The sequence below is a fragment of the Arvicanthis niloticus genome, chromosome 6, assembly GCF_011762505.2.
Source record: "Arvicanthis niloticus isolate mArvNil1 chromosome 6, mArvNil1.pat.X, whole genome shotgun sequence".
Taxonomy (NCBI): Eukaryota; Metazoa; Chordata; class Mammalia; order Rodentia; family Muridae; genus Arvicanthis; species Arvicanthis niloticus.
In genome coordinates, this window is record NC_047663.1 from 35,192,056 (window position 1) to 35,209,935 (window position 17,880).

Consider the following 17,880-nt stretch of genomic DNA (forward strand, 5'->3'; position numbering starts at 1 on the left):
TGTTTCCTGCTGGGTCAGGGGTGGCGCCAGCCAAAATTCCAAGGGAAAAAATATTACTAATCCCCCCTTGTCCCTCTACCCAAACACTCGCAACCATCCTAGGAAATGCTTTAACCAGCTCTTAAGTGTAATGCCTTGTGCATAGAGAGGTACAAATGAGTCTGGCTCCCAGAGGCTGAGACCAGAGACAGAAAGGTGCTGTGAGATTTCTTTTTGGAGTGTGAGAATGTTCTAGAATTAGATAGTGATAATGATTGTACAACCTGTGATTATACTAAGATCTATGGAATGTTATATTAAGTCATGTTTCCATCCTTTTTGTGTATTTTTGAGTCAAAATCTCCTATCCCAGGCTGGTCTCGAACTCACTAACCTCATTCTCCTTTTGTATGAAGACAAAGAGGGGGAGCTTTGCCTTTTGTCATTCTGAGAGAGAGGGTGGAGAAGAACTAAGCTGTCAAAAGCTCTTGGTGCTTTTAGGGTGGACATGGATCTGACCTCCAGCACCCCAGACAGAGCACAGCCATCCATAGCTTTAGTCCCAGGGGAACCGATGGCCTCTTCTGACCTCTGGGCACCAGGCACACAAGCGATGTGATGCACTTGTACAAACCTATATAAAACACTTGGACATGTAAAAACTATTTTTAAGATCCCCCCCACCACCACCAAATCAAAGTTACCAAAGAAAAAGGGACTTGAGGGATTGAATAGGCTTTTCATCTCTTCCTCAGGCCCTGAGAACCCTTCAGTGAGATAGAAACTTTCTGATTTGACTCAGCCTGTTCTGCTCACTGTTCTTAACTGCCCTGTGAAACAGGCTGATTTCCATTCACAGATGGAGAAGAAGAGCCAAGAGATGGTTTAAGTGGGAGCTGCACTGTCAGATTTAGATGTGAACAAGGGCTCAGTCAATTCCCAGAGGTCATACCTGCTCCCCACACCTCCTCATTCAGCTACCCTCCACCCACATTACAGTTGTGTGCTGCCAAACTCAAAGCCTGTTTATTTTAATCATTTTGAGACAGGGTCTTGCTGTGTAGCCCACATTGGCCTTGAACCTGCATTCCTTCTTCCTCTGCCTTGTTAACAAATGTGGACTACCACACCAGGCTCCAGCAGTTCTACTTAAAAAAGGAATTGCTGCCTTCCAGACTCCCAACAGGGCCAGAAATGAGTGGTTTTGGCTACCAAACAGGAAACTCAAAGCCCTTTCCGTTTCTTTGAGCTGGCTGGAAGGGCTGGGCCTGCAACTAGTACTGTACCATAAAGGATAGGAGAAAAGTTTTGTATGGCTTGAAAGAAAACAAACAAAACAAAACAAAACAAAAAAAACCTCTCCGGAAGGCCTGCACACCAGCCTTGGTTGACACACAACATGGAAAAGAACTGCCTTGTTGCCAGGCAGTAATGACAGCAAACAAATGTGTCTGACAGTCTGTTCGGCATCTCCTGTCTGAATCCTATTTGCTTCATTTCAGTTGCTTCCTCAGCTCCCTTTCGGCTTCCCCACCTCAGCACCACCCCCACCCAGGGGAACACCAGGCTGTGCCAGGTTGTGCTGGGCTAGGCTGGGCCCCACAGGATACAGTGACCCAGCCAGGCTATTCTTGTCTGTGTCTATTTGCAAGAAGCCTGTTGTTCTCAGTGTCTGTTTTTCTCATCATAAATGTTGAGTTGGCAGGGTCCCCAGGGTGGTGGAAGCCACGGTAGAAGATTGTCCAGACTTCTGCCTAAAAAAAAAAAAGAAAGAAAAGAAAAAGAAAAAAAGAAAGAACAAAAGAAAGAATATGCATCTGGCTATGAATGCCAGGCTGAGGAACGGGGCGCAGATGCTGCATCTGTGGGCTTACCTGAGGAAATGTTCCCACACGACAGCCCTGCTTGCATCTAGCCCCCTTGGCAGGACCTGGACTTCTACCAGTAGAGTTGCACCAAACATGCCTGGAGGAACTGTCCTAGCATACCTGTGAGCCACCTTTAAGCCTAAGAAGATTGTTTTCTTTGCCCATCCATCCTCCCCTGCCCCTACTCTCTAGGAATCTTAATCTGGGTCAGACTAGCGCTCGCTACTCCTGGGCAGTGCGCTGGAGCAGATGGACATCCCCAGAGCAAGTGACCTTTCAGCAAAGCTCAATCGTCCTTTTCACGTACATGTGCGTGGATTCCATGAATGTACCGCTATGAAGTGTATTTGTTGTGAACATAAGAATTTTATATGGGGCTGGAGAGATGGCTCAGTGATTAAGAGCACCAGCTACTCCTCCAGAAGTCCTGAGTTCAGTTCTTAGCAACCACGTGACAGCTCATACTCCAATGCCTCTTCTGGTGTGCAGACATGCAGGCAGACAAAATATCTGTATACATAAATAAACTTTTAAAAATTTTTTACATTGCTTTATTTTATTTTATATCACTTTTCATATTATTGAATTGTTACTGTTTTTGCCCTGTTATTCTTTCTGATCTTTTTGTTTGGGTGGTGTTTGAGATAGGGTCTTGCTTTGTAGCTCTGACTGGCCTCAGACTCCAACCCCATCCCCCAAGAGATCCACCTTCAAGATTAAAGCATGTACCATGACTGGCTTCTCTGATCATTCAACTTTTGGTTTTTTGAGACAGGGTTTCTCTGTACAGCTCTAGCTATTCTGGAACTCATTCTGTAGACCAGGCTAGCCCCAAACTCAGAAATCTGCCTGCCTCTGCCTCCCAAGTGCTGGGATTAAATGTATGTGACACCACACTGTGCTCTGATCATTTTTCAAACACAAAAACACAGAAAAGGGTAGGGTGGTGTTGCCTACTATATAACCCTGGCCCTTGAGTGCTGGAGACAGGAGGCAGGACAGCTGCTGTGCAGGGAGTTTGTGATTAGCCTGGGTTTTATGTACATGAAACCCTGGCACAAAAGAAAGAAAAGGAATAAACTGGGTTTTAATACAGCATGGATACTTTTTGAAAGAACTGCTAGAGGCTGGAGGTAACGGCTCCACAGTGAAGAACATTTGCTGCTGTTATAGAGGACCTGGGTTCAGTTCCCAGCACCCACATCAGATGGGCACCAACTTGGGATACATACACATAAATAAAATACACCATAAATTTTGTAAATACTTCTGAGTAAAAAGCCTAACAAGAAAAGCACATATTTGAGTGACAGAAAGCAGAGTTTGCCTGTGGAGCCATAATCGGTAAAGTCACGAAGAGCAGAGGGCAGTAGACTTGGAGGCCCTAGGAAATCTTGAATAATTGGTGCCCTCCGCCCTTTGTTTTTGCCTCACTATGTTACCTTGGCTAGCCTGCAACACTCTTAGGTAGACTAGGTTGGCCTCAACCAATTGAGAGCTGGGCCAGGTGCAGTGTGCCTTTTTGATCCTACCCAAGTGCACATCTGCCCATGATCAGAAGTTTGTATTTTACAGATAGATGCTAAGTGATATTCCTGAGATCATTGTGTAACTGCATTTAATGGCTTGTTATTCAGCAGGGGACTGTAACACACTTTGTATTTCTAGAATACATGGAGAAAGAAGCAATGATATGGGGGAGTGACACCACTGAGTTCCAGATGAAAAATCTATTGTAGTCTAGTGTGGTGGCGCATGGCCTTAATCCCAGGCACGGGCAGCTAGTTCAGTCTACCAACCAGGGACACACACATACTCACTCACTCACTGAGTCCTGCCTCAAAAACACAAAACTGGCTCTCTGAAATGTTATATAGACCAATGTCACCAGGCCTGATGATTATCCTTAGTCTTGATTGTGGTGATGCCTTCCTGGGCTCACAGGTATCAGAGCTCATATAGTAATGCACCCCAATAGAAAACAATAGGGAGGCAGCTGACTGGAGTACGTTTATGTGGTGACTGAACTGGATGTAATGGCTCACACCCATGATAGTATCAGCTCTGGAGGCTGAAACAGGAGGAGTATTACTGGGAGAGTTCAAGGCCAGTCCGGGATAGACTCTTCAAAATAAAAATAAGCAATTATTATGTGCCAGAGGCACATGCTGTGGGGTTTGGAGAGATCCTGAAGATGAGAGCCATACCTCTTAGACTCACAGCATAGAGAAGGAATTTGATTAAAATTTTTAAATCCAGACGTAAAGAAAAAAGAAAAGCACACAGAATAAGGAGCCTCTGGAACACAGGTGTTGGTTGCGTGTCTTACTGGGAAGGCCAGAGAACAGTGTGGGCAACCTGGGAAGTTAACCATTGTGGGCAGTCAGGCTTGGGCTAGAGCGTTGGGCACAGCCTTGAAGTAGCCAGAGAGCAGTTTGTGTAATGTCTAGGCTTTGTCACGGGGACCTTTGTTTTCAATTTGAGAGGTTTTGGTCCCCAGAGTAGCTTCATTGTGCCTGGGAGGTCTGGTTTAAGAAATGTGGTTCAGGTCTGGACAGCAGCTGGTGACTATCTGCTTGCTCCTTAAACTGCACCTGGGCAGGAAGGCAGCCAGCAATCCAGCTGTTCCTTAGCGGCATCTCCACAGGAAGTCTGCCTTTCTCTGGCCAGAGGCACCAAGCCTGAAGACAGAATGGCTGTCCTAGGCACAGTGATCTGAGCCCCATCTGGTGCTTTTAGTCATCTGTCAGCTAGAAGCCCTAGATTTCTTCAGAGTTCCTTGTTTCCTTGTCTGTTTTTATACTGGTTCCCCCCACACTCCCAGAGCTGACTAGGAAGTTAAATTGGGATACAATTGTCATACTGCATTAAAAATGCAAGCAGCAAGGCAGAATATGGCAGGCTCATGTCGGCCAGACAGCTCAGTGAGACCAGAGGAGGGAAACCTGTGTGAATGGAGGTAGATGTCAGATTGCATGGCAAGCCCTGACTCCTTTCTGTCCCGTCCTGTCACCTCTGCCACCGACAAGCCAGAGGGTGAAATGGGACTTCTGCTCAGTGGGCGTCAGTGAGACCACTTAGACAGCAGAAGAGGAGCCTGAGAGTCCCCACTTAGGACCGGAACTGCTGTGGTGGATGGAACTGACCAGAGCAAGACAAGTAACGAGTGCAGGCTCTTTTGCTGGGGCCTGAGGAAGAAGAGGGCAATCTAAAATGTCCATACTGGTTCCCCATGCGACAGCCAGCACAGAGAGCTGACTTCAGGTCAAACCAGGAAAGATAGGGCAGATTAATTTTCCCAGTGAATTGTCAGGCAGTGTCAAGAACAGAGGGGTATTTAATTACCTGGAGTTGTGTTGTTAAATAAAGATCAACTTTCTCAGTGTGTCCCAGGTTGGCCATAGCTTTCCAGCCTGGCTACTCTCTTGTGTCTGTACCCTGGCCCTCAAGTCACCTGAGCTGGTAAAAATAGCGCAAGTGTGTGGGATGCCTTGATCTCTGAACTGTTTATTCGTCTTCACCACCTCCCACCTCATGCCAGCTGCCAGCTAGACAAACTCCTTGCTGGCTACGTGCTCCCTTCTGCATGGAAGGTCGGGTTTGTTGTGATTTGGAGTCAGTTTCCCAAATAAGAAACATGGATATCTAACTATTGATTTGTCTTCTTGTATTTCAGTCCTTCCAGGGAAGTCAAGGGCGAGCCTACCTCTTCAACTCAGTGTGAGTATCTCTGACTGGGACATCTGTTTTTTATTGGGTGCAAGTCTTGAGGGGTAGGGAAAGTACTCCCTTGATTCAGCAAGGACCGCTGCCTTAGTAATATTAATAATAATAAAATCCCTAGGGGTATTCCCATTAATAACTGATAGTCGGTTACCTTAAGGGAAATTGTGTTGGCAGCATCTCCAACTAAAAATACTACACTCACTATAGTGTCCCCAGAACTGGCCCTTTCCCCAGGGAAGACTTAGAGAGGTCTCTGCTAGACCTTCAGCATGGAGGTCAACCAGACCTTAGATTTGTGATGGGGGTGGTGGCCTTAGGGGGAAGGCTTAGGAAGAGCCTCATCCCTTCTGCAGAGGATGTCGACACAGCCTGTTGTCACCATGGGCATGGGATTCACAGCCTCTGACTGGGATAGGAAGCTCACAGTCATCTGATAAACTGTGAAAGGAAATGTAGCACATTCCTTGAAATCTGTTCTCTAAAGCATGTGTGATACTCAGGGCTTACTCGTCCTTATTTAAGGGCCAAATGCATTGTGTTCACTGTCTTAGGCATCCTCTAGGCCTGTAACCCTGTGGACTTGTATAAAGGCTGTGGACCTCCCCTTCAGTTACAAGACTCAGGGAGAAGAGATGGCTGAGGCAGTGCTGCCAAGCCTGGCAACATGGGGTTGGATCACTAGAAACCTAAGCTTACTGTAGGAGGAGAGGACCCATCCCCAAAGCTGTCCTTGCCTCCACACAGGCGGCACAGCATGCATGTGTCCACCCCATCAACAAGTACATGAATATGAATTTTCTTTAGTTACAGGATTAAAAATTTGTGTCAGAAAATTTAAATCCTAAGCAAACTGTCATCCAGTGCTATTTTGGTCAACCCACAGAATTGAATCCTGCAGATCTAGGATTTATTCCCACAGAGACATTTCCATGTGGTTACCTTTGAGGAGATGGATGTTTTTCATTTCAGTTTTAGACCAGTTTTTTCTCCCTGTTGGCTTCCCTGGGAGTAGCCTTGTCCAGTCAGTTTTTGCCAGAAGCTCAGCTTGAATGACTAATGGTTGTTTATCCTTCTGACTAACCACCCGCTCACTCTCTTTCTGTCTTTGGCGTAGAGTTAATGTGGGCTGTGGGCCTGCAGAAGAGCGGGTGTTGCTAACAGGACTACATGCCGTTGCAGACATTTACTGTGAAAACTGCAAAACCACTTTGGGCTGGAAATATGTAAGTACAGAAGAGCTTGGGGTGGGGGTGGGGGCTATGAGGGATAGATAGCAGAGGGCCTGGGGGGGGGCTATGAGAGATAGATAGCAGAGGGCCTGGGGGGGCTATGAGGGATAGATAGCAGAGGGCCTCCTGGTTAAGAGAGGCTTCCCTCCAGAGGCTGCCCTCAGCCCTGGGTTCTTGCACCTCCCGGCTCATTCCTTCATGTGTCCTGGAAATGCTTCCATGGGAGTGCATGTATGCATTTACTAACAGGACCTTAAAGCATCTCCTGAAACCTTACTGTGTAACAACACTGGGAAGACAGCTCAGTCAGCAAAATGCTTGTCTATAAACACAAGGACATGAATTCTGATCCCCAGCACCCTTGGAAAAAACTGGGTGCAGCATTCCATGTTTGTAATCCCAGAGCTGGGTAGGCACAGACCAGGAGAATCCTTGAGGCAGCTAGTCTAGCCAGTCCATGAGCTCCTGATTCAGTGGGAGACACTCTCAAAAAAGTAACTGAGGAAGACACTTGACATTAACCTCTGGCTAACACACCTTCATTTTTTCTTTCTCTCTCACACATAAACACATATACACACATAAACAGATATATACATAAAAATAAAAAAAACCCACTAGTTATCCAGACATGGTCCTACACGCTTATAATATGTGTACTTAAGAGGTTAAAGTACGGGGCCGGGCAGTGGTGGCGCATGCCTTTAATCCCAGCACTTGGGAGGCAGAGAAAGGTGGATTTCTGAGTTCGAGGCCAGCCTGGTCTACAGAGTGAGTTCCAGGACAGCCAAGGCTATACAGAGAAACCCTGTCTCGAAAAACCAAAAAAACAAACAAACAAACAAACAAAAACCAAGAGGTTAAAGTAGGAAAATGACAGACCCAGATGGACTACATGAGACCCTCTGTCAGTAAACTAAGATAAACAGCCAGTCCGCCAGCCAACAGCAACCATCAGTACTGACTGGGTATTATAGCTGGGTATTCTAGCTGGATTTGGGTCTCTACAGAAGTATGATCAAGGCTTCCACAGCTACCAGCTAGTTTTTAAATGCCGTCTAAGCAGCAGAATGGGGTTCCAGTACGGCTCTGTCTCTTAGCTGGCTTTATGCCCTGTCACTTAGCCTTTCGGTGCCACCTGGGCACAGCCGTGCAAGCCTGTTATTTTAGTATTTGGGAGGAAGTGGTAGAAGGAACTTGGCCTTGCTGGGGAACTAATAAAATCTCTTTAAAAAATAATAAAGTTTATTGCAGGGAAATAAATTTAGGAACAGTAGGGCTGTGGGGTGGTGGTGTTAGGTTTTGCTAAGGGCTAGATTGGCCTGAAATTGGGTCCTTTCTCTTCAGCGCCCCCATGAGCAGTACCACCACGTGACCACACAGTTCTCCTGTTGCTCCTAGAGCTGCTTCATCCATTGAGATGTTGGAGTAGAGGAAGAGATAACCCTGATTGGCTGGTTTCGTTTGTTGCTTGAGGTTCAGGTTCAGTGATCTGACAATTTTATAAAAAGCTGTTGCCTAGAAACTTCATGGGAGCGAATGCAGCAGCGAGCACTTGCCTAGCAGCCCTGAGTTTGATTCTCGGCATCAGGAGAGAGAAAAAGATGGCGATCCACTCCCTGACATGATGATCGGGAAGACACTAGGGAAGCATCCGATGGTATCATATTGATGCCCTGAACGTACTCAACTCTGCTCCTTAGTTGTGGTATTTTTATGAACCTACAGAACAGTCCTGTGTGGGTCTCAACCTTCCTAATGCTGTGACCCTTTACTACAGTTCCTCATGTTGTGATGACCTCCAACCAAAAGATTATTTTTGTTGCTACCTTATAACTGTAGTTTTGCTACTGTTATGAATGATGATGTGAATATTTTTGGAGACCGAGGTTTGCCCGAGGGGTTGTGACCCATAGGTTGAGAGCCGCTGCTACAGACGCTGACTGAGTAGCTAATCAGTTGGTGAGCAGTTCCAGAGACTGACCCAGATTACTGACTCTTCCTGCTGGAGTCCAGTGCCGCTGCCACAGATGCCAGTGGGTGGTTGGATTTGCTTTGCTTTTCTTTATCACAGGATGTATCGCAGGATGGCTGGAAACTGGTTTGTAGCTCAGGCTTTACTCCTTGCTCCTGCCTCTGTTTACCAGTGCTGGGATTACAGAAATGCCCCTTGGTACCTGAGGAAAACTCACCCTATTATTTATTGGGTTTTTTTTTTTTAAAGATTTATTTTATGTAAGTACACTGTAGCTATCTTCAGACACACCAGAAGAGGGTATTGGATCCCATTACAGATGGTTGTGAGCCACCATGTGGTTGCTGGGAATTGAACTCAGGAAGATCAGTCAGTGCTTTTAACTGCTGAGCCATCTCTCTAGCCCCCCACTCTAGTATTCTTACTCTCTACTTCTGCCCAAAACATGGGCGCAACAGGTCTTATTCTCAAATCATAGCTAGCGTGTTCTCGTTCTCTCTCTCTCTCTCTCTCTCTCTCTCCAGTTGTTTGCACATTCTCTGGTCTCCTGGCTCCCCTCTTCCTCCTCGCTTTGTAAATTGATTCTTCACTCAACAAGACAACTTAAAGTCTGAACTCTAAAACACAAAGCCCCCAGGTTCTGAAATAGACATCGTACTTCACTAGTAATGCCCTGCTGGGTGGTGGTGGCACAGGCCTCTAATCCAAGCACTTTGGAGGCAGAGGCAAGCTGACCTCTGAGTTTAAGGACAGCCAGGGATACACAGAGAGACCCTGTCTTGAAAACAAACAAACAAACAAACAAAAAAAAACAAAACAAAACAAAAAAAAAGCTGTAGTCCATATCAATATTTTGTTGGAACCTACTTGACAGTAGGACTTGGTTTCTTACTGATCTCAGAGGCTCAGCCAGAAGAGACACTTGTCTACTGCTTGTGCCTCTGTCATTACCCGAGTGACTCCAGGGACCCGTGTTCTGGGACAATGCATAAATGCTTGTGTTTCCTCGTTGCATGGAAATAGTCCTTTCCTATATTGGGCAGGATGGCTTTCTGTAGGACCCACTGAGAGGCTCCACAAGGGTAGAAGCGACCTGCCAGGTAGGTAGAGAGGGTGGGGTGGGAGAAGGTTCTGCAGCTTCGGGGTTCATGCAGTGTCTGTCTCCCTGGAGAAAGGCAGTGAAAGAGAAACACTTGATTCACCTGACATGGAAACATCGAGAACAGAAAATAAGTTATGGTTGGCCTCAGTACTGGTTTCTCTTGTTGTCCTACTTCTTAAGATGACAACCAGGCTTCCCTGTGCTCCTAGAAACTCATGGAAATAACATAGAAACATGCAATGTCTGTAAGGCAGACTTCTAGTAAGCTTCAGGATTCTCAGTTCCCCGAAGAGCTCATGTGTATGTGTGTGAATGATCATCAGCTTAACACAGGGATCACTGTGTAGCCTTGGCTGGCCTGGAGCTCACACAGACCTGCCTGCCTCTGCCTCCCAAGTGCTAGGATCAAAGGTGTGCACCATGTTGTCAGGAATTTTTTTTTTTTTTTTAGTTTTTTTAAAAAAAGAAACCAAGAAACTTCATATGAAACCAAGGTCGTCCTCAACTCTTGTGCTCCCAAATTGGCTTCCAGATTCAGTAGCTGTTTACTGAAGGCCTGTTATCTGGCTTTTAGTCTTCAAGAATACAGCGGTATGCAAAGCAAGAGCATCTCTGCTTTGCTTCAAGTTTTTACTGCATTACAGGCAACAGAAAGTGACTGAGACTAGAGATTAGGGAATGTGATGGGAAGAGATGGCTGTGGCGTGAGGCCACGGGTGAACTTGGGATTTCAGATTGAGTAGCTGGGAAAGAACTTACTGAGATGCTGACCTTTGGGCAGAGGTTTAAAAGGGGACTGATCCATATAAATCCTGTCATGATGCTGAGGAAGCCCAGATGTCCCTCAGTTGTGCTGTTAACAGCGAGAACTCAGGATGCCTGCAAGCTTGGGTGTTTGGTGAACCTGATTGCTGTCCAGGTGCCTGTCGTCAGCCCTGTCGATGTTTTCTGTGTCTCAGCAGTCATCTTTGCCTTCAGTCACTCAGTGTCTTTTTTTTTTTTTTCTCTTCCTCTGTTTTTTATAGGAACATGCCTTTGAAAGCAGTCAGAAATACAAAGAAGGCAAGTACATCATTGAACTAGCACACATGATCAAGGACAATGGCTGGGACTGATAGCATCCACCCGGTCCAGCATCCATGTGAATGCCACCCAACTGAACATTCTACCCAAGCGTGAGAGAGTGACTGAACACACTCAGTTCCATCTACTTAGGGGCCTTGCCATCAGGGGGCATCCTCCCACCCTGACGTCATCTTTTTTGGTGACTGGCCTCTAAATCACTGTCTCTCTGTCTCTTTGCTTTGTATCTGTTTGTGAGTTGATCTCAGCTTCTCTGTTCTAGTGTTGGCTGAAAACAGTTCTGAGCGGAACGGACCCTTGGCCGGGTGGTGGCAGCGCACCTTGGAAAGGGGGCCCCCTGCCCACATGAGAGCTGCCTAATTGCCTGTCAGAGCAGTAGTACATGGGCATGAGGAACAGAAAAGGGGAACCTGAGAGTCCTGGGATTGGGGAAGGGACAGGAGGGTAGAACAATACTGTACCGCTCTTGGAGACCTGGTAACTTAGGCTTGAAATAATTGACTCCTTCAAAAGGACAAAGAGAAAAAAAAAAAAAATACCTCATGGCTTTTGTTCTCTCTGATGACAAACTCTTGCCCTAGCATCAGATGTGCCAGGACAGCAGTTAGCACAAGAAGTGGCCCTGATTCTAGCTGACAGGGCAAGACCCTGGCATTCTGGACCTGGACTGGAGAAGGTCCTGTTACAGTGAGTTGAGTGGGGGGTTGGGGTGGTGGGTAAAACTCAATGGGTTTTAGTGATTCTGCCCTACCCCCTCCTGGGCAATCACCTTCTTGGTCTCCTTAGCTGTTACAGGGAAAGATGCAAGATGCAAATGTCCCTTATAGCCTGAAGCACAGTAAAATCAGTAATGGAGAACCAGGAACAGAAGGAGTTGCTGTAGCCTGGGAGCTCCTGATCGCAAGCAGGAAGTGTGAAAATTGAGAACCAGTCAGCAGTTACATAAGAGTAATGTGGCAGAGGCGAGGTTCTAGGAGGGACAGTTCAGGTTTGAGCTGGCACAGGCTTGGCACATCTTTCCAGTGTGCTTGGATGTTCAGTAGCTTCCATGGGACCAGTAATCCTTTGTATAATGTTTCTGGGTTTTGGGTTTTTTCCCTCTCTCCAATTCCGACACCATAACCTGAGAAACAAAAGATCCCTCAAGCCTCCGTTCCTAGACCCGAATATCCTATGTGGAGAGACATCTTTTGACAGTCCAGGTCCAGCAGTGGGGAGGGATTACAGATTCAATATTCCTCCTTTACCCACTCTACCAAGCTTCCTTGAGTTAGGGATTGGGAGGGGGAAAAAATCCCTGTAAATCTGTTGAAATGAAAAGGAACTTATTGTATTTAATCAACACTGTGAAGACTGTTTTGCAGCAACCAGCTATTTTGTGGATCATGGACGAAACTCACTCGTTTGAATCAATTTCATTTCTTAGGCAGAAAATAATGTTTAAAATATGGACATATTAGGTACTTCTCAGCATCTTAGTTCTCTAACTAGGCTGGTCCTACAGGAAAATTCACCTCTGAAAAAAAGCCCAAGAAAAGAGGGAGCAAGAGAGTGCACTCACAGAGATAAGAACCCGTGGCATTGGTTAAGTAAGGCTAAAAGCCCACCAGGAACATCCAGTCCACATCTTCATCTTCAGCAGATCAAAATTCCCAAAAGGAGAGAACTGTGGTGGGCATGGCTTTGTCCCGAATGTCCTGATATGGAAATGGATAAATTGAGACTTGTCAGGGCAGTAGAAAGCCAGCCAGCTCAGTTGGCTGCCTGTCTTCTGGGACACAAAAGGATTCCTAGAAACAGAATTTTGTTCCTCAAGTCTGCTTGTCCTGGGCCCTGGAAGACTAGCTCTGCCTCACACCCCAGCCACTGGACTGCAAGGCCAGCTAAGGCACATAGCCATTGGGTTTTGGTTCCAAAAAAACCACCCATGGCTCCCAGGCTCAAGTTGTCAGTGACACATTTTTCCACTTGCACATTCCTAAGCTGGCTTCCCAGCTCTGAGAGTCATTGTCCCCAACCCCCCTTATCCTGTTGAATGTGGCCTTCATTTAAAGATTTGATTAGACCCTTTGCTCAGGGAATACCTAGCTATCTATATACTACAATATACTACAAGTCCTTTTTTTTTTTTTTTTTTTTTTTTTTTTTTTTAATTAGGGGGTGGGGGTGAAACCTAGGTAGTTTCTTTAAAATTAAAGTTGGTGACATGAAGAAACTGGATCTGTGGTGCCCTGGAATCCTTACAGAGCAGAGCAGAGAAAGGGGACCAGTGTGCCACTGTTTGTCCTAGGGGCAAGGTCCTTCAACTACAAGTTTAGGGGGTGAGACTAAAAGTAACAGGTCTCCCTTTGACGGTAAAACCAAAAGTGCTTCTTATGACCATTCTTCGCTAACTCCCAGCTCGTCTGCCTAACACTTAACAGTATTAGCAAGGCCGCAGCTAAGCGGCAGAGACTCTTACACCCAACGCCTCCCGTCAGTTTCTTTCTTTCTTTTTTTTTTTTCTCCTCACCAAATGATTGACTCAGCATAACCAAAGACCTCACCCCTTCACTTCACATAGGTTCAGGGACTGGGGAAGTTGATTGGGTGAACCTGGCCAGGGGTAGGCAAGGGCAGCAGAGAAAAGAACAGGAGGGCCTGAAGGTCTGTACCTCAGCTGCCAGCTACCTTCATTTTGAATTGAAGTCTAGCCGACCAGCTCTTGTTCCATCTGCCCTGTGCCACTGTGGGTGATCGGGCCTTGGCCACCCTGGAACACATCCACCCTACCCCACCCCACCCAGCCCCACCTCCATATCTCCCCCAGGCTGCTGATGAGTAAATCGTCATGAGTCAAGTATAGCCAAGCTTGATGCTCACAAGCTCTCAGCTGGTCCTGGCTGAGTGCCGCCCCAGCTCCTATGACAGATCATGTAGATTAAGTAAAAATCTTAGCTGGTGGATTGATGCATACAACAGAAGTGTCCCCTTTATAATAAGATTTCCATATATATATATATACAGTCGCTTGTGAAATATACTTTTGTAAATAATATTTAATTTTTTAAATAATATATTTGGTGCTGTATTCTCAGATCCCCTGAGAGCACTTTTATTTTCAATTCTATAGCTTCCTCTGTGTTTCTTGGAGTATATTTTAAGGGAAAGAATAATCATCAAGATACTTTTTTTTTCCTTAAGGATCTGTCACTATAAAATGGATTGAGGCTTTAAAACATTTTTGCAGTTTTCTGTTTGCATTTTTACCCAGCAGAACAGACTAGTAAATTACCAAGTTGTGAACTGATACTTTCTTGCTCAGTATTGGCTAGAAAAGAAACAGCTTAGTAGTAACAACTTAAGAGTAATTGCTGTAGTTGAGAGAACTTCCAAGAAATTGGAATAGACTGTGTGTGTGTGTGTGTGTGTGTGTGTGTGTGTGTGTGTGTATCTTTCACTTTTCTGTTTCCTACTGAGGACACTATGAACTATAGTTTACACCTTGGGCACAGAGTTTTCCCTCTCTGGTTTCCATGTGTGAGTGGACCAACAGCCCGAAGCAAGATATGTGGAGCTGTGGCCAGTTCCTCTTCCTATGTGTGTTTAGCTTCTACAGCCAGTAAAGCAAATCTGTGAAGATAAGCCAGAGTGAGGTCTGTGCTTCTGAGATGGGAGCAGATCAGCCTCACATCCCAGGGCTCTGGTTGTTCTAGAAGCCATGTCATATTAGAGTTCAGGTTAAAAGGACATTAATAACAAAATAGCTTTTTTTTTTAAAGGTCAGATTGCTTGGGGTTCAGGCAGAGGCTGGCAAATCAAACCTTGAACACAACTTTTGTATTAAAAAAAACTGCCTCAATGAAAATGCTAGTTCTATGACTGGGAAAGATTGTTTTTAAAATCGTGTTTGATTAATAAAATTACTATACAGCCATGAAATGTGCCAGAAAGGCGTCTTCCTGGGCTTAGATCTGTCCAGTGTCTTACATGGTTTGGTGAGAACAGGAATCAGTTTCCTTTTCCCAGCCTGCAGAGACTGTGCACCTTCAATTTGTCTGTCTGTCTGTGTGTGTTTACAAACTGTATTTTTTGGGGGTTGGGATTGCTTTTGTTTTTCTTTTTTTCCTTTCTTGGGTGGGAATTTTTTTCCCAGGTTACTTTGCTTCAATAACAAAGGCAATTGTTTTGAATGCTTTGTCTTTCCCTCCCCGGGTATCTGTATATAATGATGCAGTATTGGTAAGAAGTGGGTCGTTTCTGTCATTGCTGATCTGTGTTGGTGCTCATTTGAGAAAATAAAGTTTTCAAATACTAACTCTTGGGAGAACTTCTGTTTTCTTTTGGTACAGTGTGTGTGTCTCTTGTCGTTTAGCATGTATATTATTGGGAACCCTGCATGAGGCCATCTGTCTAACCCTGGGCACAGACCTGTTAGATGATACCATAAAGGTTATTTCCCCTAGGGACAGCAAGCCAATTAATGAATGAATCTCAGGTCTCCTGTTCATCTGCACGTTTCTCCTGGCTTTAGCTATCAGAATGACCTGTACCCAGTCATCTCTGCCATGACCCATGTGAGAGTCTAAAAGCTTGTCTGACATCATTGTCTTTGATATAAGATTGCATTAGGAAGGGTGCATGCTGACAGTGAGAGTGTGATACATACGTGTTACAATATGTGAACAAATAAAAATCAAACCTGGTTCAAGTATTAAATTGAGATTACAAGCACTAACAAATCTGTCACTGTAATAATTCAGCTGTTTATATTTTATAAGCATATAATCTTGAATAACCAGTCACTTGAAATTACAGTAATATGCACTTATATGTACTGGTGCCTTTTTAAGAATAAACATTATACTAGAATCCATGCCTGTGCAAACGTGTTCTGTATTTTAAACTACTTCGGAGGGCTGGGCACGGTGCCACACACATTTAGTCCCAGCACTCAGCGGCAGAGGTAGGCAGATCTCTGAGTTTTAAGGCCTGTCTAGTCTACAAAGAGTTCTAGGATAGGGCTACATAGAGAAATCCTGTTTCAAACCCACACGAGCACTGACCCCTCCTGCTCACTTCCCAAGACTTGTCACCCATCGTCTGGGCCCAGCTGCGGTTGTCTTTTTCTTGTCATTGAGCACATTATCTCCTTCCTGTGACCTGTTTTGCTTCAGTAGACTTTCCTCTTATCATCTCACTCTTGTTTGCCTTTTGTGAACAGAGATGAGAAAAAATGTGCAGCAGACAGCCAGTCCCAGGCAAGGCAGCTGGACCCTTGTTCTAATCTCTGGTTCCAAGGGACTGAGGCTGGGATGGGAGAGCACAAGTGCTTGGGTCTCTGCCTGACCTGTAACTCTTCTGGCTTTGCTTGCAGAACATTGAGTAGGGTTCTTAAGCTCAGGCACTCTTTACAGCACCCTAAGAAATCTTATCCTACAAGAGAGCTGGCTGTCCTCATTTCTTTAAACTGATGGTCAACAAGCATGACTCTTAGGTTTGTTTTTTGTGTATGTGGGGTTTTTTTTTTTTTTTAAAGATTTATCTCATATATGTGAGTAAACTGTCGCTATCTTCAGACACACCAGAAGAATATATTGGATCCCATTACAGATGGTTGTGAGCCACCATGTGGTTGCTGGGAATTGAACTGAGGACCTGGAAGTGCAGTCAATGCTCTTAACCTCTGAGCTGTCTCTTCAGCCCTCCACAACTCCTAGGTTTTTTCCTATACTGTGGCTCAAGGTGGATTTTGGTGGTTTTTTTTTTTTTAATTCAATTTATTTTACCTTACGTGTATAAATGTTTACTTGCTTGCCTGTATTTGTGCCCTTTGCACCCTTGGGGTTGGGGTTAGGGATAATTGTCAGTTGCTATGTGGGTGCTGGGAATTGAACCTGGGTCCTCTGATGGAGCAAGTACTCTTAACTGCTGGGCCATCTCTCTAGCCCCTGTTTTACTTTTATATAGGGTCTCACTATGTAGGCTTGGGTGGCCTAGATCTCAGACATCCATCTCCCTAATACTGGGACCAAAGGTCTAGTTCAGGTTCCAAACTTGAGCCTCTCCCCCTTCAGCCCTAGTGAGCCAGCTGTGGCTTCCTGTGACGAAATCTTGTCTGCCAAACTTGGCTGCTCTGTGCTCTGCACCGTTTTGTTTTCACAATAATTTTCTTCAAGATGAGGAAACCAGAGATAGGAGACCATAAACGGATCCCCAAGGCAAAGCTGGGATTTTCTGTAGACCTGGTGGCTCATGCTGTAATCTTGTCCCTGGGAACAATGGGGCGGGAGGGTTTCTATGAGACCTGCCAGTACAGCTGTGTGAAATGCTGTCTCAAAACACAAAAAAACAACTGCAAAACCAAAAAACGTAAAACTGGGTGGTAGTGACATACATCTTTAATCTTGGGAAGCAGAGGCAGATGCATTCCAGGCCAGCCTGGTCTACAGAGTGAGTTCTAGAACAGCTGAAGCTACACAGAGAAACCCTGACTCGAAAAAACAGAGCTATGACGACCGCTTCTAAAGCCACCTTATGGGCAGCACCAGCCCACCATGACCTTTGGCAGATGTTAATCTCACACCCAAAATGTCATGGTTGTTTTCTTTTCTCCTTTCCTTCTAGCTCTTCCCCCTTAATCTTCAGCAAAATCAAAAGTGCTTAATGTCTAGAATCTTCAAGTCTAGGGGCTAGGGATGCAGCCCAGGAGTCTGGTCTCCAGCACTGGGTGAACCATGCTGGAGAATGACAAGGGCTAAGGTTGTCCTTGGAGACAGGCTGAGTTTGAGTCCTGCCTGAGATAAGTATGAGTCTGTGTCAACAAAATAAAAAGAACCAGCTTTTGGCCAGCCCATTCAGTCCTGTATCCTGTATGTATGTATGTGTGTGTGTGTATATATATATATATATATATATATATATATATATATATATATA

General features: G+C 45.3%; 1 protein-coding gene across 3 annotated transcripts in view; it reads left to right on the forward strand.

Annotated features, from left to right (window-relative positions):
* Positions 1–15,259, forward strand: part of Ypel2 (yippee like 2) — a 59,219-nt gene extending 43,960 nt beyond the window's left edge. For all 3 annotated transcript variants that reach the window (XM_034506456.2, XM_076936087.1, XM_076936088.1), the window contains exons 3-5: positions 5,524–5,567; positions 6,688–6,796; positions 10,905–15,259. In XM_034506456.2, coding sequence (XP_034362347.1) covers positions 5,524–5,567; positions 6,688–6,796; positions 10,905–10,994 — 243 coding nt within the window. In that variant the 3' untranslated portion in view covers positions 10,995–15,259. The remainder of the gene's footprint in view (positions 1–5,523; positions 5,568–6,687; positions 6,797–10,904) is intronic.
* Positions 15,260–17,880: the final 2,621 nt, after the last annotated feature.